The sequence below is a fragment of the Numenius arquata genome, chromosome 2 (genome assembly GCF_964106895.1).
Source record: "Numenius arquata chromosome 2, bNumArq3.hap1.1, whole genome shotgun sequence".
Lineage (NCBI taxonomy): Eukaryota > Metazoa > Chordata > Aves > Charadriiformes > Scolopacidae > Numenius > Numenius arquata.
In genome coordinates this window covers 106,958,925-106,983,415 of record NC_133577.1, presented here as the reverse complement: position 1 = coordinate 106,983,415, position 24,491 = coordinate 106,958,925, and the positions used below count along the sequence as shown (strand labels likewise).

At 39.4% G+C, this 24,491-nt stretch overlaps 1 protein-coding gene across 1 annotated transcript in view; it reads right to left on the bottom strand.

Annotated features, from left to right (window-relative positions):
* Positions 1 to 24,491, bottom strand: part of CPED1 (cadherin like and PC-esterase domain containing 1) — a 145,275-nt gene that overhangs the window by 104,812 nt on the left and 15,972 nt on the right. Inside the window, exons 4-5 of the mRNA XM_074168371.1 lie at positions 6,608 to 6,714; positions 4,604 to 4,679 (exon numbers count right to left, since the gene is read on the bottom strand). Of these exons, the coding sequence (XP_074024472.1) occupies positions 4,604 to 4,679; positions 6,608 to 6,714 (183 nt within the window). The remainder of the gene's footprint in view (positions 1 to 4,603; positions 4,680 to 6,607; positions 6,715 to 24,491) is intronic.

The following is a 24,491-nucleotide window of genomic DNA, read 5'->3' as shown; positions in this document are numbered from 1 at the left end:
GGCAGGGCAGATTTGCTAGGCAGGGGGAGAGGAAAGCTGGAGTGGGGTTAGCACCAGACAGTAAATATATCACATAGTGAGAGCACAGTCACACATCTGCATTATTGTAGCTCTCCCTCCCACCCAGTTTCATTGGGGTTGTGCTTAACCCAAGACCTTCTATGTGATTAACACCACTGTCCAGCCCCACAGGTGACCAAGTGAGCACACAAGGCTGGCATATGCTTATAAAGTCACTGCACTAGTGACACTAAAAACAAATGCAGAAGGGAGGCTTACAGCAGAAGTATTACTTTAAAAAGAATTGGTGAGCTGGATGGGTAGAGGAAACAGCTATGCATGGCACAGGCTGGGCCCTGGAAGTGATGAAGCAAGACAAGTGCCTGTGTGGAAAGACAGACTAGCCTGGACTGCTTAGGGAACAGAAAAATCAGGGAGGCAGTACTGTAAGCATTCCCACTGCTTCCCCAGGCAAAACCTGACAAAGACTGTATTTGTTGTGCATATATTGGGATGCCTTTCCTGTGCCCTAAACTGAGGCCGGGCAGTTCTGCTGACATTGTGGACCTTAGTCCTCTCCACCTCTCAGCTCAGAGGCAGGAGGCAGCCAAGCCCAGTTGTAACTACATGTGTGATGGGACACCGAGTAAAAGCACCTGAAATATCTTTGCCAGTCATTTTCCAACTTCAGAGGGCTTCTAGATTTGGGTTGCTTGCAGGAAGACTTCATTCACAGATCCATGCAACAGCTGCAGTCTTTGCTGACCTAAGCAATAAATGCCAGGAGCCCTCCTTGGTCATTCAATAGCCATTCCAGAACCTCCTCATGGCCCAAGTCCCAAATAGTGAGCAGACTTCAGGAACCTCATTAAAAAACTGGGCCAAATGCCCTGCAAAAGCAGGAGTGAAACAAATCTTCTCAGACTGAGCAGCAAGCACTTCTCAGTGTCTTCTGTACTGAATTTTAAGATCCATTACCATTCTTATGCTTCATCACAAACCCACTGCAACATACACTCATCCTCCAGCAACTGCTTTCATCTCTTTCCTTCTCTTACGCAATCCAATTTATTCACACACATCACATATTTTTGCCTTTTTTGCTCCTCTAAATTCTTCCTCCAGTCTGTCTTTCCTAACTTCTTTTCTCTTCCCAGCTTCTCTCCTGTCTCCTGAAAAGGCGTCGTCACTGGTATGTGTGTAATTTTTCCCCCCATACAGATAGAACCAGTCTGAATTTTCAGAGTGACAAAAAGATTTTTCCATTAAAGAGACAAAGCAAAGAAACAAACACTGACCTGGTATTTTCTACAACTCATTTTCTTTCCCTTGTTGATACAACAGGGATATGAGAAGGGGCATGCTCTCTTAAATACAAAACCTAGCAGCTTAAGAGTTCCACAACAACAAATACAATAACTTTTTTTTTTAGAAATAACCTTTACTCTCGTACCCACTGCTTATCAATATCAACAGTGTCATACACACAGTAAATCCAGTAATGCCATTCTCTCCATCTTGCTGCCTGCTATTTCTTTCTACAACTTAGTGTGCCTTTAATTAGGTCACATAATTCTTAAAACAGAAACTTTGTGTTTTCACTTTTACAGGAAATTGCTTGGCTCCTTGGGGGGCTGACTAAATGACAAACACAGTAATAACAAACCAACTGATCCTCTTCAACAAGAATTACAGAGAAGCCCTGTGGACTCAAACACACAAGAGTGAAAGTACGTGACTGATTTAAAAGGAAACAAAATTCTGTGGGGAAAATATTGATGAAAACCATTCTTTCCCCAAATAATTTTAAAAGTGAGGATCAGACAAATTCTAATAATTGGCAACTTTGCAGTTGGGAAGAAATGTCTGTCAGAAAAAGAAAGGAAAAGAGCTGGCTTTATCGGATAAATGGAAGGGGAGGAGAGGATCTGAAATCTTGGGTCTATGAAATCTTGGCTCAAACTTGCTTTAAAGTTTGCCTTTTTGTCATCTTAACCTGAAATCAAATTATTTACCCTTCTGATTCTAATTTCACCTTCTATAGGTGAATTTCACTAATAGTAAATTAGATGTCACATGTCCAGTGATACTGAAAGGGATTAATTTCTGGATTGAGACGCTTTGAGATCTGGTATATATAAAGATAACTCCCTGTGTGCCACCATCTAAGTTCCCAGTCCTCTCAGTGGATGTTACTGTAGTCTATACATCCAGAATGGAGCAATTCAGCTGAAAGTAAATGCTCTTTTGGGCTTGGTCACTCTGAACTATACTTCTGTTAATTTTGGGAACTTAGATACCAAGCGTTAAATTCAGGTGTCCACATATAGGCACCTACCGCCATCTAAGACACCATAGGATATTGCTCTGAGCCTCCACCTGCCAGACCAGAAAGACACAGGTTTTGTGCCAAATCTGCCCATCCTACTGGGCGTCCTGGACTCTCCATGGCATCTCAAGTGACATGAGACCCTTGCATTGAAACAGCTACCTTGGCCCCTAGGCCACACACTAATGTGCAGACACCTAGATTTAAGAGACAGATTTTTATTTTTTTTTTAAACTTTAAAACACTACAGCTAATTTAGGTTCAAAATCTTTTTTACTGGTAACTGAAATGTGAGGAGTGGACCTTTTTCTGTCTGACAGTCCTTCAGCAGACTGCTAGAATAATCCTCCATTACTCAATGGGTAGGACTCAGACCCCTGCTGCCAAGCACACGTACTACTTTGATTTCAATGGAATTTCAGCATCAGTCAGAATGGCTTTTCTGACTTTTTTCCAGAATGCCAGGAAAGCACTAATAATGTAAGTATGGAATAAGATGTTTGCAAATGGCCCTTCCCTAAAGAAGGGAAAACACCGGATAGCTTAACAAACCGCATACACAGTGGCTTGTACCACAGTTTATGGACATCAGTGAAAATGTGCATATTTTAAGAGGAAAGCTCTGTGTGTGGTGAGTGCCTCTTGTGCTTGTGGTTTTGCGGTAGCAAAATAATAAAACTACCGCAATTGGCCTTTCTCCAAGTAGCACGGCAAACCAATGTTTTTTAAAGGCAGTCTGTTGCAACGTGAGAAGGAACTACCAGTTCCTGAAGTGCTTGAAATTTTTGGAAATCTGCTCAGGTTTGTCTGAAACTGGTACTGTATCAGAATACTTTCTAATTCACTTTCCAGTGCAAGGGAAACAAGACACTAGGCATCACTGAAGACATACTTAAAACTCATCCAGAACAGAATATATCACTTACCTGCTGTAATATGACTTCATGATAAAGAACCCTCCTGGGACCTGGATAGATGTTCCTTATACTGCGCGTTCCTTATGATCAGTTTTGACAATTTACTGCACCAGGAAAATGGAAATGTCTAATTTAAACTGACCCTCAACATACAGTTCTTTAAGGGAAACACTTCACGTAAGTTTTAAATATTGATCAATCTTTAGATGAAACAGTAAAAAATGAAAAGGGAAAATATGGTATGCTTAGGTTAGGAGCCACCTACCCTCAACTTTAGTCAAGCATCCAAGTGTGAGGTATTTAATCTAAGCTACTCGTCTAGGCTTCATTTACAGTCAGTGGTGACAGGTAATTGGGCAGTAAGTACCTGCAGAGGGTAATTCAACACACTTATTTTAAACACCTATTTCAGGATAAAATGATTAAGTGTTTGAAGGTTCCCCTCTCTCTCCACTGGCTTAAGGGGAAGACTGGAATACCGGTGCAGAAGATACCTGATTTCTAAATGGTTAAATGAGATGTAATGAATCCTTTCCTTATGTGCTAAATATAGCATTATATATAAAAGGTGAAAAGGAAAGTGGGGAGAGGGGATCAGACCAATCAATCTTGTATATTTCTCTGCAAACAAAGCTAAATACTAATGGAATAAATGTGGGGTTGGTTGTTATTGTAATACAAAACCAAAAAGGACAAGATTATTTATAAGCAAAGTTTATATTGAATAGATCATAAATCCAAAATAGCATTGATGTTGGATCTTTAGTGGTGTAACTGAGATCAGAATGTGTCCCTCTGTAGTTTAAATACACCTAATATGGTGCACAACAGTTTTTTCCAGTTTCTATTCAAAGCTGAATTTCACCCATAGTAAATCAGAATTCTCTGGCAACAGGCCCATAACCTTTAAACTTTTCTGGTTGATGATCTTAATACACAAAGGGTTTTTATCAGTAAACTATGTCTGGATGGGAACCAAACTCCAGCTCCTACTCCTTCTCCATGCCACAACATTTTTGTAAAGCTGAACAAACATATTACACCGAACCCAGGGCTTTGAAGTGTAAACATCAATATACTATATTAACACAAAACGGTCCAAAAATAAGAGACTTATAGCCAAATTATTTCTGCAGTGTGCAATGGCTAAACAAGGTAGTATCTTCACCTGAGAAGATACTGCATAACTGTAATTTGTATTTAAGTGGTGTCTGAAATTGTTTCATTTTTTCCCCCTATGTATTCATGACTAAAAATAAAAAGGAACTTTAAGTCTGACAGTGTCATTTCAGAGACTTCCTGTGACAACTGTTAAAGGACCATCATCACATACACAGATTTGAAGAAATTAGGTTACCTGAAAAGGCTTTTGTTATCTGGCATAATCCCTCTTTTCTGCAAAGGAAATGCTGGATTTCTGGAAGCAGATTTACCTGTATGTAAAAAGAGAAGCTTTAATGATTTCATTCCGAAAAATGCTCTTTCTCCTGGAGCCTTCAATAGGTTTGTGTTCAATTTGTCAGAGACACCTCATGTGCAAAACTCCTGCCTGTGTCAGTAGTGAATTACAACTTTGCCATTCCTGCAACGTGGGATAATGAAGTTAAAGTATGGGCTCTTCCTCCATGGCCCATCACAAAACAAAATTTTAGACTTACAGTTTTCCTCCTGGCTGCTGAGTTTTCACCCCTTCTCTGCCCCCATTCCAGTTTCTGTAGCTTCTCTGTTCACTGCCAGTTACCAATCACTGCCTCTCACTGCATGGAAATAGCCTATGCCTCTTGAATTTCTGTGCTTGGGAAGAGTGGTAAGCTAACCTGGCACATCCAGTCTCTGCAACAAAGAACTGTTTTGCACCATGGTATGGATGTGCCAACAACGAGTAATGTTAGTCCAATATTTAAAGTTATCCGGAGATACGGGCCGTCTGGTTTAAGTCCCTGCTGTGTTGCAGACTTCCTGAGGGAACTTGGACAATTCCTTTGATCACCTTATGTCTCAGCTATTCATGTGTGAAACTTCTGGATGTTGCTGAGTGCTGTAAGGGTTATTATACTGCACAGTATTAGAGGCTCAGATATGATAATATGGGTAGAATGAACAAAAAGCGGCTTGCACAAGCCTGGGGTGTTTTATGATCTGAGATCTGAATCCCAAGCATGTATATTTCTAGCAAACTGGAACTGCTATAACAATTTCCTTTTGGTTACACTTAGATAAGGCATCTTGTCCCTCAGAACCCCAGTGTACATGCTCCTAGTTCAGACTTCTGTGGACACAGAGTGGTTTTTGCATCCTTATGAACTCACACTTGAACTAAATACCTTTTAAAAGCAGCTTTTTTTCTCCCCATCCCTCAGTTCAGAGTCTATAGTTTTGGGTCTTGCCATTATTATGTGTTCCATTGTACTTGAAATATAAACCAAGCTTTATCCATAGTTCAGTCACATTTTTCCAAACAAAGCCCTCAGTTTAATTCACTTGCATATTTTCACCAACAAGTCAAGTCAGGTGCTTATTTAGATATTTGCATATCTAAGTAACCTTAACTGTGCCCAAAACATACTCAAATGAAAAAAAAAAAAGTCCTGAAAATACCAGGAAATATTGGCACCACCAATGCTTTGGACTGTGAATAACCAGATTGCAGTGCCAGAAAAAGGAATTCTCATGAAGGCCCTGGAGAAAGACACCCATCCAACTCACACGTTATCAATTGTAGGAGCACTGTTCACACATTATCAATTGTAGGAGCACTGTCATCGTCTGGAGAGGTGCCTGAATTATGTTTACAATGGAGCAATTACATTAGATGAAACTCAATACTGATATAAGATGTGAATTCTAAATTAGACCAGCTATCTTCTGCTGATGCTATTATTCTGAAACATTGCATGAATTGGCTAGTTGTTTCTCCCCATTTCTAAATCCCCTTTCTTCAATGGGGTAAATTGCTTAAATTTGCTTTTGACTTCTGTAGGCACTTTTTCTGACTGACGTGCCAGTTGAGGGTGGCCAAGAATGCAAAAGTTCAAGCTAAAGAAGAGAAAAGGAAAACTTGACATTCAGTTGTAAAAATGTTCAGTATTCACACTGAAATACTTACATTCAAAATAGCATACTACGTCCAAATGAGAAATTCCTTTTGATCACTGGGTGTGATATAAAGAATGAAACATTGGTAACTGACAAGTATTTCTCAGTAGATAGGAAACCTGAAAAAACTTTTTAGTTGCTGTTCAACTGTGCTGCTGCAGTATAAAATGAGGATCAGATACTTTTCTTTTTATGAGTGAGTGCTGAAAATCTGGGCTAGCCTTGTCCTGTCATTCCCACAAAGTATAGCACAATAGTCCCATACCTTTTGGAATAACTCTAGACGATGCAAGTCATCTATTTGAATGCAGCCAGTACCATCATTTTTTCTGGAAGATAAGCAGATCAAAAGATCCCAAGGGCTTATACCACCTATCAGGAAAGAAAAAAAAAATTGTAGTGAGAAAGAAACTGTCATGCAATTCCTATTTGAACAAAAAAATACTTAGACCCAAATCCTGAAGAATAACAAACTGTAGGAGCACTAAGTACATGAACAGCTACAGGTGATAGAAGGGAAAAAGACATCTATTCTTCTATCATTCACTATCACAGTTCAGTCTCTGGAACCATATTCAGATATTTCACAGTTGGCACCTCCTGCTATACCTGCCTACTGATGTCCAGCCCGCAGGTGTCTGATCTGTTTAGCATTCAGAAATGAAAAAGTTCGATAACATGGTGCTGTTTTAATTTGTTCTTTTTTCTGAACTCCTCAACACGAACACTTACAAAGCAGATCCATGATATGCAGTGTGATCTTCTGAGGTCTTCCATAATTGGTAGTAAATTTTACAGGAAGTAATATTGGTCAGGCTATTGGAAACAGCAGGAGTTTCTAGCCTGAATTTTGGTGTAGCAGCTTTCTAAATATTAGACACTGGATTGCCAACATCTAGACCCGGTGTATAAGTGGGAATTAAGTTTCACTGAGCAAGTAGGTAGCTTCTGAGCTAGCTCCGATTCTTCTTTTCTGACCTGTGAGACCACGGGATTCTATTATCAGGAAACAAGCAACATCAGAGTCAGAGATGGCTGCTTGAAGAAGAGACAAAACTAAATCGCACCAATAAAAACACCATTACAGATTAGAAGATCTTGGAGTTTTTCCATTTCACAGCAAGTGATGTGGTGTAGAAATGTCAGTGTAGCTTCGAACGAGCTTGGTCAGCTCCCTGAAGTGGTTATTTGTTTTCTTCCATATACAGCTTTCATAATCTGGACTAGTTAGAGATGATGGCATCTCTCAAAAGATTAGCAGAATCATTATATCTGTTGAGGACACCACAAATACATTCATTAAAGGGTAAACTATTTCAGTGGCAGGATGACAATTAGAAATTAAGAACTTCCAAACAGCAAGGGCAGCCAGAGCAGCTGTATAGCATCCAAGGCAGGGTATTGCATTAGGTCAAAGCTCTCTGCTGGACAGCTATTTCAGTGAACTGGTTGGTTGGTTCTTTGTCCCAAGGCTGGGAAGATTAAATGCATATTATTTCATTTTATGCTCTCCATCTGTGATACCTTCCTAATTTTATTAGATTACCCCCTAAATTTGGTCCCACTGATGGCCCACAGAGATATTTATTTTGGCTGATTTCCCTCTCCAAAATGTAATTTTTTCCTATCCCAATAGCAATTGCAAACGCCAAGCAGGGTGAAGACTTCTGTTAAGGAGATTTAACACTCTATTTACATTAAACACAGTAATGAACTGATTGTGTAGAATGGGTCCAGGACTATGAAAGTAACTATCAGCTTTTTAATGTTTATAAGCAGTGCAACAAAGCTGAACAGTTGAATTTTCAGTTCCGCTGCATCCATTACTATAAAGAATCCTTCAATTTCACATTATGAGAAGTAGTATTATGGTATAAACATAATTAAGGCATGTGAAATTTCGGCTAGACAGATTCACTATATGCTTCTTTGTGAAAGAAACAAACAAAAACCTGCAGGTAGATAAAAATGGCACAGATAGCAAATGAAACATTAAAGATATGTACAAGCAAATACTTCATTTTAGTGCAAAAGACCGACAGTGTTAACAACCTACTCGATGACCTCACCAGCTGTGTAATTATCAGATAAGCAAGATGTTATGCCTTTGACTAGTAAACACCTTTGAATAAATCATTATAATTACATATAAAGCACAATGCCTAGCTGTGTACAAATTGAAAGGGAGCTGGAGGGAACTCCATTTCTCAGAAGCAGTTAATTTCCTTCCCTTGTTTATTGTTACACATCCTGGCCAGGGATGAATTTGATCCCTGACTCGAAAGGATATGCTGCACTGTGTATCATTTGCCTTTAGGACATAGCAGAGTGATCGATATGAACGTACCGAAGAGAAGAAAAGGAAAAAGGGCCCCCAGACCCCCGAGCCAGTGCCCAGGAAGTAGAACAGTTAACTGCTAGGAACAATTTTTCAGGAGGGGTTGAATGCCTGCCATTATTTGTGTTTTCTACTTAGAGTAATTAGATATCTAGCCAGCTATTTCAGCACAGAACAATCAGAACTGAAACATGTCTATTTATAGAAAACAGGAGACTTCCTATTAGAAAAACAACGTACACCTAGTGCTGTCTCTCGGATTCGGGCTGACGGAGCAGTCTGACCTCTATTTAAATGTATCAATACATTCCTCATCAACTACACTTGAAAAAATGTTCCCGGAAAACAAAAATGAAAGAAGCATGTGTTGCAATATAGCCCAGAAATTGCCCATGTCATTCCTCTCACAGTTTAACTTCTTGTGGAATATTAACATCTATGATCATAAGACCATGAGTCTGTCTCCCTTCTGCAAACCTGGTAATTATAAAACCCAGTGACAAGGTGCTAGTGTTATTAATATTCCAGTAACATCAAGTGGCCCAGGAAAAGGATTCCAAGCTGTCGGGCACTGGATTTTAACACCGAAGATGCCCCTCACAGAAATTATGTCTAAGGCAAAACAAGGTATAATGTGTGAGCTAAAACAGTCCACAATAAAAGAGAAAGGAAGAACAAAAGTGATAGTAATAATACATGTCATCTGCATGGAAACAACTCGTGTTTCAAAATGTTTTTAGAGATATTTAATGAAGAAACATTAATAATGCCCATATTATTCCATCTTCAACGTACACACTGTTTTGCCGGTTTCCTGCAGACTTCACATCAGAAGTGTCTTTGACAGGACACTTGCAATGAAAGGCTAAAATGGTTACTTCATAAAAATTTAGCTATTTGCAATATGCAAATGTTTTTTTCCATCTAAAGGGCTTTGTCTACAGCAGAGCTCAGCATGCAGGAGCTGTAGACCACTTAAACAGTATGAAGTCCCACCTCACGGAGATGATCTCTACTGTTTTGTATTATTTTGCGTTTGCAGCAAACAAGCAGAAGAGTGGTAATGTCTTATGATGAGAATATACAATTGTCTGTTCATCCCCCCTCTGAGCACCTTTTTGAACCAAGATTTTTTAGTTCAGCCTGTTAAATAAGGCTTTGCCTACACAAGGAATGTTCATCTGCAGAATTACATCTTATTATACAGGCAAAGTGAGCTTAATGTGGATATGGATTATGCCGCAGTATGATTTTATTCATCTGTTTTTTTAGGCCAGCTCTTTCCTTCTCATCTCCTCCAGTCTCTGTAACCCCATTTTACAGTCCCATCTTCAAAAGAATTTGTGTACCTGAGATATGTATCTCATATTTACCTGAGAATATCAACCTGAGTTGGTAATCCAAGAACCAGTATTACAGCATACTTTGATTTCAATCCTCTGTGACCACCTTTAATTACTCTCATTCTGAATGAGTCAAAGTACATGCTATACAATATAGAGGGCAATAACTTTCAACTGAAAATTGATATAATGTACAAATTATAATTTTCAGCAAGATACCACTGTTTTCATTGGCTTTGACTCTGACTTGTTACTTGGAATAATTAAAATGGTTAATGTGGAAAAATAATCTAAATGATAACCTAGGGAGAAAAACCAATATGTTTTTTAGTAGCGGTGGAAATAGCAATGCAGAGACCGATAAAAACATTTTACTTTTTCTATAAAAATATTCTGCAGAGAGGTTTTGTATTCTGATATAGATAAAAGTAAACAGAAACAAAATGAGAACTGCAGGATTTAGTGGGGTTTTAAGCTTACAGCATATACATTTTCTTGATGAACTTCAAGAATTTCTGAAGGGGATTTCTAAAATTAAGTCATCTTATTCCTATCCGTGAAATTCTCCCCATGAACTATGGCATTGGAGGCTGGATTTTGCGGGAAAACTGTTAGAGGCATGCCGCTCCATGGAGTTTTTAATCTCTTGTGTGTGTACAGAGAAAAATGTTATTTGATTTAACCAAATGAGTAAACTCAATCTCAATACCATAGCTCGAAATTTCATTTTTCAGTGTTAAGGTCCCCATCCTGGATTTTGAAATGAAAGAACTTTGAAAGTCAAATACAATTTTCATCTTTTATGCTCATCTTTCTGTACTTCATTCATTCTGGGAAATGAAAAGGCTGGTTAGCTTTATTTTTATTTTAATTTCTAGTCAATTTGCAATTTTGCACTCGCACCATCACCCTAAAAATAATCAATTTACCAGCACTAGAGGATAAGAAGATGACAAGAAACAGCCAACATTTGTTTGTCAAGAACACATCATGTAAAACTAGTCTAATTGTTTCTGACAGATTAGCTGATTTAGTGAACAAAGGGGAAATACTAGCAATGAAACGGTGTGACTTTATTAAGTCTGTAGACACTGTTTCCATAAGATACCTATCAGATGAGGCACAGCTATTTGAAAAAATGAAAGTATAGTATCAAGGTGGATTTCTTTTTTGGAGCAGAAACTCAAAAAAAACACTATACATTGTTTTGTTTTTTTCATTAACAAATTAAATCATGGAATACCGAGTGCAGTTACAAAGAGCGAATTCCAAGATGAGGGGAAGCATAAGCAATTTGGAAGACACGATCAGAATTCAAAAGAATTTTGACATATGGTCCAAACTCAACCTAAGGAAATTCAAAACAAATCCAAAGTGCCACAATTTGGAAGGAGAAATCAGATGGACAGGTACAAATGGCCAGAGAGCACTACCACAGAAAATTACCAGATTCATAAACTGTGTATGGCTAAACAATATAATATTTTGCACAAAAAAAATTTCTCAAATAACTTTTGCGTTGTTGGCAAAGATTTCTAGGGACTGAAACAGCTGAATTCCCCCCTTTAGAATTGCAGTTTTAATTTATTCTATGTAACACAAAATTCTAAATAATAGGGAATATTTCTTTACAATAATAACCCTGCAGACATTAAGAACTGCAGCCAAACCTGATTATGAGTGTTATATACAAGGAACAGCAAAATCCTGCTGCTGCAGTTGTTGTTGGTCAAACCTCACCAGTAACACTTCTTCCCGGTTTTGGAAAACACAGTTTCAGGAGAGGGTTACAAGAAGGAAGTGGGTTTTGGAAGACATTGTGCTGGGTCTGAGTGGGATGGAGTTAATCCTCTTCCTAGTACTGGAATATGTTACTTTATGGGGCTACAGAGCCCCTGCCACGGGAGATCCTGAGATTTGTACATGATGTTTTTTTTAAAAGAAATTCCCCTCAGCTCTACTTGAAACATATTTCCAGGCACTCTGAGCTGCATGGATGTGAAGAGAAGATTTTCAGAAAAAGGTATTGTTTAGGTACTGACACATTGAACTGTATTCAAATATCCTTTGGCATGTTGCAATCCTGATCTGTAAAAAAAGAAATATGATGAATGTAAGTTTTAGCTTCATACATCATGAGGCCTCATAGTCTACAGGGGGAAAAAAAAAGTCTATTTCCTCTGCTCCTTCAGGGTAATGGAGTGAGCACAGACTGAACCTAGGTTGGTGAGGAGGCACATATTTATGGAAGTAGCTGCTTGTGCATAAATCCAACTTTAAACAAGACAGAGGAATATGTTTTACAATGCGGGCTTCATCCCTGCAATGTAGTCAATTTATAGGAGTCAATAGTTTGCTAGTCAAGAGTTTAGAGTGGAAGAACTACCAGATGTCTGAAAGACAAAACTACTGCCTCACTGCCTGACTCTGGACTCTGGCCTGGATTTTATGCCCCTCAGCATCTCAGAGGGCAGCACCATCAGGCAGGCTGCGTGACGGGCTTTGGGGAGGTGGGAATTCTACACCTCTGAAGATCTGAGCTTCACTGATAACACTCCCGGGAAAATTATCCTTTGAAGACTATTTCTGGTTATGGCAGCTTGGCTGTCTCACTTATGCAAAGATCAGAATGCCGCTTGTTGGACTGAATGCTCTTTGTTAACAATACAGCCTTTTACAAGCTTTTGATACCACTGTTTCATTTGTAGGGCTTTCCTAAAGGAACGGCTTATACCTAGCTGTGCAGGGATTTTCCCCTTAAAGAAGTATTTATTGGAAATATCTTAATTTTTCTTTTGGCGTGGCTCTTGATAGTCATGAGCTACCACCAATTTGAACTCATAACAACAATGAAGAAATGGTCACTCTGCTGAGTGGAGATAGTGTAGGAAAAGACAGCAAGGTTTCTGATATTTTCTGAGCTATTCTGGAAAGCAGCTGATCACCTGCCCATGGGCAAACCTTTCTCTGTTTCACACAGTGTGCTCCATGCTACTTGTTGAGAGTGACTGTACTGTGCCATAACACACAGTCCAGTCCAGTAACCACCTGCTTAACTGACAAATTAGGCTGAAATATTTTGGCACATGAATTGCAGTGTCGCATTGTAAGTGTAAAAAACCCCAAAAAACAAAAAACAAAACAAAAAAAAACCCCACCCTAAGTATAAGGCTGAGATTGTTGGATGCAGTCAACTCATTCACGAAATACTTTGTACTGTTTCTGTATGGCTGCCAGGGAATGACAGCAGGAATCCTGAGGACAGCCACTATTCCCCCCGGTCCCCTTGAGGATGATCAGGGTTTTATTTTGGCTCAGCTACCCCCTAAGTAAGAGGATCTGGAACGCCAAGGGAAGCATTCTTTGCAGAGGAGAGGCTGGAGTGAACCAAACGGAACCAGTCTGATTCTAAGGACAGCTCATCTGTCCTGCGACAGTTTAGTACAAAACATTGCCCTGTGCTCAAGAATTAATGCACAGTCACATCTGTGCATTTGGAGAGTGAAATAGCCATTTGATGTCCTATCACAGTGCCTCACCCATAAAAACAGGGTAATGCTTGACTCTTCTGTACCTCTGCTGCAAATACTCCAGAGACATGTTAGGTCCAACTACAAATGGGGAGGCATAATGCTTCCACTCTTGTCTGGAAAAAAAGAGAGAGTTATTTTATTGCTGTTTCCTTATATAAGGAAGGGCCAGGCTGCAAGCCTGCTTCTCTTGGCAATACAAAGCAAAATTTTAAAAGTACAAAAATAGGTGAGTGTAACGAGCCAAGAGCTACCTGTCTCCCCCAGAACTTCTCAAATGTGGCAAGATGTTTTCCTTTTTCCACCTGGTCTCAGAATCTAAAACTGCCTTGGACCTACTGACCAAGTCAGCCAGTAACCCTTCTTCCTTCCTGGAGTAGTTGATAATACAAGGCAGATGACTTTCTCTAAAAGAAGCAAAAGAAATCTATTGCAGGCATAAATACAAGAACAGAAAAGAGAGACGACAATCCTTTCTCCATTTATGTCACATTCAGTCACGCAATAGATTAACAATACTTTCTTCAATCAACAAATTACCCTCCTTTAAGATACAACCACGAAAGGATTTGCAGATCTGCAGCGAATGATTTAAAGCAGTGTTTTTCAATTTGCAAATAACTGTCTGTAAGACAACAAAAGGTAATGCACAAAAAAATTGCAGTATTATTAAACTATATCCATATATTTTTCTGTGCAACCAAAGAATGAGCAGAATACTGGAAATAAAAGTAACTAAAGTACATTCAAAAATTATATTAGAGATGAGAAAAAGAGTATTGCAGTATGTAAGACAGGTGCATTAGACAGTTCTTAGTTTATCAGGGAGAGACTGTGACAAGCTAAGAATAATTCTCCACTGAGCTGTATTACAGCTTGTAACTCTAATAACCTATAGTTTTTATCATGGCATAATCTGTCAACTCAAGCTATGAAAAGATGTTGTCAAAATACTTTCTGAGCTACAGTAGAGTGCAATAGCAAACAAAAGGAAAATATGTAGTCCTGACCCAATAGCAAACACATCAGGGCAATTCAAACACTCACGCCTGTTACTCCTCTTCTGTGCTTATACATCATGCTTTGGGTGAATATTCAGATTACTCTGGTATGCTCTCCACACATGGGTACTTTCTGCATAGCAAGCCTCAGTGAAAGCCTACTTGTATGCAAGCTAAAATGTTTCATATCCCTGGTTGCTCCCAAATGCTGGAATTCTTGCTCTATGCATATTTAATAGACCAGGTAGGCTACCACAGTCCATGCTGCTACATATGTTCCTCACTCACATAGGAAAGTATTTTGGAGCTGAGATGGAATTACTTCCATCCCAGAGGAAGTACTTGGTACCTTGTTAAAGCACACAGCTGTCACAGATCTGCCAAAGCTCACCTAATCCATCTATGTAGGTGCTTCCTTACCTGCTGTGAAGGTGGAAAAAGAAACTGACAGAAAAGCCAGATTGAGAGATATTAGAAACAGGCTACTGACGGTGGACTGGGATGTAGAACTAGGTGAAAACTGGAAAGAGAGGGTATGCATATGGGGAGGAACAGGATGCAGCTGAGACACGTAGGGATCAGAAGAAACTCAGGGAAGGCAGGTCTATAGTTAAGGAAGTCACTATCCATATGCCCTGGAAAATTTGCAGAGACATCCCTGCCCTGGTAGCAGGGTTTGGGGCTAAGCATGAGAGGTGGCAGCACACCATGCATGGATCAAAGAAAATAAATCAAAATATTACCAGATTTTCACATGTGCATCCTGCTGAGGGAGGAAAACCTCACTGCTTCATGTGATGAGGAATAGGGCACTCAGTTCCCCACGCCTCAGCTCCACCCTGCTCTGTGCCAAGGAAGAGGACTGCCTGACACAATTGCCTTTGGACAACCCTCACTTCTACATGAGCCAAGTTATTCTAACTGGTAACTCTTGGGATTATATCCAGGAAAGAAGTTTTTATCCCTGTTCTGTGCACCCTGAGGCAAAGTCATGTGAAAAAGCAGCATGCAGTCATGAAGTGGAAAGATGTATCATGAGCAAGTGACTCAAATCAAAGTTGGAGAGTGCATGGCACAGCTTTGGCGTACCTAATTGTGTGCTACTTCTGTGCATATATGCCTGCTCTGGTCTGATATTCACAAGGTTCTTCAAGATCTCCCACTGTTTATTATTAAGTTATTTTATTTAAACTTCAGATAACGTAAAGAAAAGTAGGGGAGTCCCAGGGGAGACTCAGCCCCAATGCCCATCACCGTGAGTGAATGGGAGCCCAAAGCACCTTGTGGACCTGGAGGGGGGGGAAGTGTATTGCCTAAGGGCTTGGGACCCATTACAAAGTACACAGTAAGAGCATTTCCCAATTGCTTATTGGAGGTATCAAGGTGGTTTGAAGAGGAAAAAGCATGGAAAAAAGAGGAATAAAGGGATTAGAAGGGCTTGCCATCTCTAAGCAGTGGGCTGGTTGCTACTCTCGGCTGGTCATTTCTGTACCTGGTCAGGGCAGTCTGTCCTGTCCTCTCAATAAACAGTAGTGGCAACTCTTTTCCTGTCTGTGGGGCTCTCTCACGTGTGCGTATATGTGTGCGTGGGTGTCTGGGGCTCTAAGTGCAGACCATGGAGGGGGACCAAGGCTTGGAGGCCCATGTGTCCACGAAGGCAGCAGCTGGAGCGAGTGTACAAGTACGTGTGTGAGCACTTGGCAAGTGGATGAGGTCATGGGTGCTGTTTGTGAGAGTGATGAGTGTGTTGATCTGTGTAGCTGGATGTGTGTGTGTATGTATGTGGTGTATAGGTGTGACCGTGAGCCAGCTGGGAGTACATGCTCAGCTTCACTGCTGGTTGGGTGTAGGGGCACAGCTCTGCATCAGCCTCACCTCTGTCAGGCTGCCAGATTTGGCAATCTCTGACTTGGATGAGTGTGTTCACAGGAGCTACAATCAAAACGAGAGGTACTGAGGCATCTTACCCACTATTACAAAGCCTGCTGATCCTGCTACTCTTACAAAAAGGAGCCTGGGTGTTTAGAGAGACATACACAACAAATGGAAAGAGCTCAAGGCTGGAGAAAAGATTCAGTGGGTGATTTAACGGGAAAGTAACACCTGGGAAGGACGAGTTCTGCCCAAGGAAACAAAACTGCCAGCTTGAGTATACTTTCCATCCTGCCCTTCACCCCAACCTTTCTACCACTTCCATTCTGCAACAGGACACAAGGAACCTGAGCTGAGAAGCCTTCTGAATGACAGCACTAATGAAAATTCATCATTGACTTTAAAGGGCTGAAATTGTGTTAGAGCTGAGAAAACAGTCTCTTCCCTTCTATGGATATAGAAGAGCCCCAGGGTAAGCAGCTAAGGAGTAGATGGGTTTATTTGTCTTAATGTCCTGTCTCATTCTAATTACAATTAATTAGGATAACAATTACAATGTTAAAAGTATGGTGTTTGATCACCTATGCAAGAAACAAAGACACAGATTTTAAAGTGTGAATGGCAGCTCTTGATCACTTCATTTACAGCACTCAGCCATCCTATGAACCCTAATTAATGTGTCAGATTCCTTAATACCCAAGACACAGGAAACAATCCGAATACTGAAAAAGAGAAGCTTGGGAATAAAGGCAATGGCTAAACTAAACAGTGTCAGTACACAGGCTCAACCACTGGCCTGCAGTCATCCTCTGTGTTTGTTTTCTTCTTGCTGGGTGGCCACGCAATGCCCCAGGGGACAGCTCAGGCCAGTGACAGTTCACAAAACTCAGTGAAGAGCAGGCCACCCTCAGTCAGGGGAAAAGAGTTTAGACACGTGGACATGAGCCACATGACTGCACCACTTGTCCTCAGGACCTGGGAATTGACCCATTTCATTTGTGAGTTAGACAAAACCACAGAAGACAGTGATGCAATAATTAAGTCACGACTAACATAAGGGAGATTTCCATCTGTACCCCACAGATACTGTTTTCTATGCAGCACCCTACGCTGCCTTTCAACTCTATCCACCTGGCATGCCATGGGGTAGTGAATGTCGGTGATACAGGCATCATCATACAAACCATGTAGAGCATCCATGGGACATGGACTCTAAAGTAGAAGTTAAAATTCTCTCTCTGAACATTTTAAAGAAATGTAGGCTCAAACCTCTCACTTTTGAAGGTCCACAGATGCCCCTACTTTGTTAGATTTGCAAAAAAAAAGAGTGTACTGTAACATCTGGGTTGTAAATCAGACGTGTTATGATGCTGGGTAGAGAAGAAAAAACCTGTTGCTTTCTCCTACCCCACACACCAGCCTGCCATAAAGAAGGCAACCTGACTAGTCTATAGGTACCTTCTGTGATAGTACTTTCTTGAATACTTCTTTCTTTCTATTCTTAGAGCTTTCTTCAAAGGTCTTCTAACCTTTTTCTAAAGTCATTGATTCCAAGTGAAAATGGGGTTAATATGTGCCAAAATCTATGTATTTAAAGTCCTTGTCTTCAGCCCACTCTTTACAGACAATTAATTCAATTAATTTTTTTGAAGACTGACTCTAGACAGGCTCCAGTGATACTTCACCTCACCGTGGTTGTGAAAACTGGAGTGAGGGCTTTTCTTTTCTTTTGTATTTTGTTTTTGAGAGAGTTGTTGAAGCCAAATGGAAAAAAAAAATTTAAACATCTAATTCCCATTTAGACAGACAAATACTTCTTGATTTGGTCCAAAATATCTAGGTCTTGTTCTTATTTTGTTTATCAGCCTGTTTAACAAAGTACTTCGGTATGCTGATAGGTTTTCAATTTTATCTCTTGTAAAAATATAAATAAAGAATTGTAGCAAACAGTGGTTTTCTTCCAAATAAAGAAAAAGTGGTTTTGTCTTATTTTACATTCTATACTAAAACTCCTTTTTCAAAAAACTGAACGATTGAGCTGTATTCTAGCTGTCACATCTAAAATAACTGTGGTTCTGCCACGTTCGTCTTGCATTTACACAATGCAGAAGAAAACTCAGTATATTCTATGTACATACATGATTTTAGTAGTTGCTATAAATTAAAAATGAAACTCCTTTTTATAGCTAAATGTTTATTTTGGAACACATTACGACAAATGTCAGAAACAAAGTCATTACAACAATGAGCTTGTTATAGAAACACTTTATGTCTTGAATCATTTGTTTCAATCTTTCCAAACTGCATACCACTCAGCTCTTCTGTCCTTCCCTCTGTCTGAATACATTTTACTTATGTGAGGCACCACTGAGGAAATACGTTAAGGCTATATTTTTTTAATCTTGCTACCAGTTGCTCAAATCCAATTCCTTTGTTACTTTTTCATCCAAACCCTGTCTATATTTTGCCTTTGTCTTGTGAAAAATGGACATTGTTTTGTAAGGAAACACACCTGCCAAAAATGATAGAAATTAATTATATGTGGGTTTTGTCCTTTCTAATTAAAGTAATAATAGTAATACTCACTTTTAGTAAGTTTTCTGCATGAAATAATTTTTTTCAGAAATCTCAAAGCCCTCACTTGAAACTGAGGGATAGTTAGTTTTGATTTCTGACTATGTCAGATAAACGTCCTTTCTCTTCAACGTCTGTGCAAATAAGGATTCCTCCAAATAGACAACCTCATGGGCCAAATAAAAAAAAAAAAAAAAAAAAATCAATATTACCTTGAAAAATCAACTCTGAAGGAGTATAAGGAACATCAGAAAGGTAGAATAATCATTCCCCTCATGAAGGAAAGGTTCCCATTTGATGTAAAATAAGCCACTGTAACAATATGGTGTGTGAAATTTTCAGAAACATTTTCTAATCCATGGGTGGCTACTGCACTTTTGATGTCTGGGGCATTTTTGGGATGCAGCATTCAAAAGAGCTGTCAGCTGAAAGTGGATGCAGCTGGAGAAGTTGGACTCTGAACCTAGGAATGGAGTGGGCTGGCTGCAAATTACAATGAAGGCCCACACAGTGTATAAGCCTTTTGTTATCTGAACAACTAGAAGTCATGGTTGCTAAAGTAAAAAATAAAATTAAGTGGTTTGGTTTCAGTGGTATGTAATGCCTCTACCTAAAATGGGAGCACAATGATGAAAGACACCACATTTCTCGCAGCTGACCAGGGCTCAGAGCCAGTGAGTGCATCAAAAAGGAGGGCAGTCAAAACACTGGCCAACACTAATGCAACAATCCCTTAGAGGGAGTGCTCTGGCGGGGCTGCTCCAGGCTTCTGGCGAGGCTTACTGTCATTCTCCCGGCACCTATATTAGTAGACAATCATCTGACATTTAGGAACAGTCATATATCTTTATAAACCAGAGTCTCTGCCTGAACCCTCTCAGAGCCAGGATTCTTAAAGCAAAGCATTTAAAAAATACTTGAATAAACAATTATCTGCTGTTACCTTCTTATCCCATAGGCTACATTTACAAAACAATGCCTCTAACTCTTTTACAGGATTTGCATGTTACTAGCATATTATAAAGCTTGTATATTTACACCTTAATCCCTTGTATTTATTTAATTTCAGTGGACTCACACATTGTTTCTTTTCTTTGGCCGATGTGTCTATCTGCCTGGACACTGGTGTTTTTCAGATTCTATTAACATGACATCATTTATTCCACCAAAGGTTTTAATTTCTCACTTTGTAATCAGTGTGTAATATTTTAATTATTGTGAGTTCTAAGTCAGCCCAATAAATCCACTCTCTACTGGACTGTATGTTCTGTTTACACGACTAGAAAGAACTTTGAAAGAAAAGTATGTTTGGTAACTATATGACTAAATGCTATATTTTGGTTTTGACTTGACAAAGTTCAATGCCCTCACGTTTGTTATGAACAAATAAAGAATTTCCCTTTCTTAAGGAAAAGAGTGCATTGAAACAGGGGATTTAGTACAATTCTACAGAGGGTTTATTTTAGTGATACAAAGAAATAGTTTGTGTGCTCTTTTGCTAGAAAACATGAATATGTTCTGCTAATAATTATGAAGGAGAATACATATTGTTCAGAAAAATACATGATGCATTTAGATTTTCTAACAAGAAACCACAGCATTGCATTAGAGAGCAGCATTTATTTGGGGATGTCAGAAACTGAGCTGTCTTGTCCTAAAACCAGTGATGTCTGGCATGAGATTTGGCATCCACTTTCAACCAGTTGGCAAATAGCCAGGCTTAATTGCTAAAAGCAAAATTTAAAAGTGATCAAGGAAGTGTATGTTTCTGGCATGCATGTTCTTCCTACAACTATGTGAACTTTCATTTAAAGGAAGCAGAACAAACAACAAACATTAAGCACGCTTGTAACTCAATACGCTCTGAGGATCACATTTCTGCCTATTTAGCTTGTTTAGGAAGCCAAAAAGAATGCTTCTGAAATGTATGTTTTACTTATCAAAACTTTGCCCAGGACTCACATGACATATATTTTGCATTAGGAAACCAACCAGTTTTGTATGCTGTCAGCCATGTACTTGTACCAACAGTTAACCAAAATGAGTTTTGGGAGAGAAGTTACATCTTCTAGATTTGAAATTCATATTTGTAAAGTAACCCACAAAATACTTCCGTGGCTAGCCTCACCATTATTATTTTGCACAATATTTTAAATTACTTACTTGTGATAGAATGATCCTGTGCTTTTGCTGGCATGCTAGAATCTCCAGTCCTGCTTATTTAACCTTACCTCCATAGGGTTGTTTACACTTTCAGAACCTGATTTCAATTTACTTTAATTTTCTCAGAGACTTTTGTATTTATAAAAGCTGAGCATCTAGTGACCTCTCTATTCCTGACATTTCCTTTACTCTCCACTATGAAAAAGAACAAAAACCCCAGTGTCCCATTTCTGTTCCAAAAAAACTAAACTGCTTCCTTCAGTGGGTTGGTCCTTGTAATTGAAAATGGCAACCAGATGTTTACAGAACACACCAGCAATTTTCCTTGAGGCCTTTAGTCTTTATAATTGTTTGCTAAAGTTAGTTGGATTTCATGGAAACTTGTTTGAGGCTGTAACAAACAGCAAGTAGGGTCTCCTCCTAACTGTACTCTGAACAATTAAAAATAAAAAAATGAAATAAAAGTAAAGTTAGAATTAATACAACCTCCTGCTGTTAATGAATTTCAAACTCCATAGAAAAACAGTCACTAAGGCAGGAGATCTGGTTCTTTTAATACTGATTTTGACATGCTGTCCCATGAAAACCATCCCTATTTCAGAGTATGTTATTTGCTTTCTACCTCCCCAAACTCCAGTTGGCTATACTCCAAGCACCACCGATTTTATGCTCCCTTCCCTTTTCCCCACTCCTGTCAGGAATATATTTTCATAGATTTGGGGTTTCTGAGAATATTTTGCATTTTAAGAAGATGCTGTAAGCTACATATTGCTTGTTCCTCAGCTGATGGAGTCACCACAGCTGGTTCATACATCTGACATCTCTCCATCTGCTGTAGAAATCGCTGTATTTTCCCTCTTCAGTTCCTTGTCTGCCTCATTTTCTCAAGGCTGGGCATAGACTTCAAGAAGTCTATGAGTCCATCTTGTTACACCATAAGGGGACACACTACACCCAATAAAATCTCCTTACCTAATATTTCAAAACCTCTAAGACTGAATGCTCCACTGCTCCAGGGGATCCATTTGACTACTTCACTAGCCTAACCCCCAAAACAGCTTTCCTAATATGTAACATAACTTTTGTTGTTGTTGTTGGAGAACTTCATGTCCTATTTACTGTAGCATAAAGAAGAAATTATTCTTTTTTCCTTGACAGCAGACTTTTTGAAGATTTTACATTAACAAGTACCTCTCTTCCCCAGTCATACCGGCCTTCACACTCTTTGAAGAAAGAGCATCACTGTGTCCTCCTGTCTCTACTACCTCCTCTAATTCTCTCTACTTATGATGATATAGTATGTCTTGGAAAATGAAAAGCGAATGTCTGACAGTCACCAGACATGGCCCTAGGGGCCTCCAAAACCCACGGCTGTAGTTTATTCTCCAGACTAATTAGCAGCCCTGAGGAAACTATTGCCGGCTGCACTTATGAAGTAGCACTTCTGCAAGTTCCTACCTTGCTGCTGGCCAGATGTCAGCAATTAAGCTGATTGTTTTGCTGATTTAGCCTCTGGTCAAAAGTATGAATAGTGAGGAGTACTAGAGGTGATACAATATGTTAAAGGAATAACATAAGGATATACAGCAAGGAGCATGTATTTCATCCTAGTTCTGACAGTGACTCATGTGGTTTCTATCCTAGTTTCTCCATCTGTAACTCTGGTGCAGCAACATTTCTCTGCCTCCGAGTCCTACTGTGAACAGAGGTGAACAGACGCAGACATTTTCTTCCCATGGAAAAACGTAGATTTTCTTTAAAGAACAATTTTCCAAAGGATACCCAACAAACCAAAATGAAAAACGGACAAAGACTGACTTGGGAAATTGCCTTTGGGGAGAATCAAAGCAGAATTTTCTTTCATCTGTCCTCAACTACTTCTTCAGTCATCCACCATCCAGAAAGAGACAGAAACCTGCAGCTACCATCACGCCATGTCTGCTGAACACCTGTGCTTGCTCCTGCAGGCTCACGCTTCCTGACATTCCCCAAGCAGCAGCTTTTACAGGGAGCAACTGCCAGGTACAAGGAAGCAACAGAGCGCTCTGTAGAGACCCAAGGAGGGAGGCAGCAGAGGCCATATCTGCCCTAACAATACAACAGTTCTCAAATCAGCATTTTACAGCAAAATTAGTTATGTCTGAATATATTCAGGTTGCTTTAACAATGAGGGGTTATGCACTCCTTGCTGTAATACCTAACTAATGCCACGAGATGCCACCTTAAGTGCCAGACAGATGTCCTGACCCCAGCACGTAATGAGAAGGGCCAAGATTCACTCAGATTTGCTCCCATGGGTCTGTTGTCTCACTCATCCCTTCCTGTTCTTGGTGCAGCTCCACCCAAGCACCACTCCCACATCTGCAAAAAGCCAGATCATCCTCATAGTTGCTGGAACCAGGGCTTAATTTACACAGCCAAGTACATAACCACTGCATGCTCTTAAAATGGAAGAAAACAGAACAGAATTCAGTGCATATTGATAAAGTCAGAAAAGAGGAAATAACTTCAGATCTAATATACTTCACAATATATGTACATTTAAGGATATATATAGTATATGATCTCCACTTTACAATCTCAGGTGAATGAATAGGACATGAGGCTAGTCCTGATTTCAGTGGAAATAAATATCAAGACTTATTGACCCAAGAGATAAATATCAACCAAAGCTAAGATGGGTTCAATACTTATCTTATGGAATAATAAATCACAGAAAAAAACCCACAACCAAATCAATATATGTAGTGTAATGATCTTTCTAATGACATGGTTAAAATTTCATCTTCAGTGGATGTCACTCAAACTGCAAATAGACACCACAGTAAGGTTTAAATACTTAACTGTAGTATTCTAAAAATAGGAAATGACTATGTAAAATCAATACTATGAAAATGGTTTATGATTCTTTTTTTGAAGTCACTCATTGCAATTGCAAAAACTTCCACAAAATTATTAAAAATTAATATTTTAAAGCAACCAGGAGCTTATTAAGTTACACTGTACTCAGTTTGCCAGCAGCCTGAATAGATGGGCTTTTTTTCCATGGCCAAACTGACTGGCAACCACTAAGGTTATGCAGAATCTTTTCCAGTCCAAAAGCTAGCGGTAACAACAGAGTTTTGCATGTTAGTGCAGAATGAATTAAAACTGGCTGGTCACATTTTTAGCATATAACTGCGTGTGTTTTTCAGAGCCTGCAGTTTTCTGAGATTTGTGTAACTATTAGTAAAGGTGAAGAATTGAGAAATGAAGGAAACGCCTATTAAGGGAGGGTCACCATTGACTAATGAGGCAAGAACATTGAGCAAAGACCAGAAAAAATGAT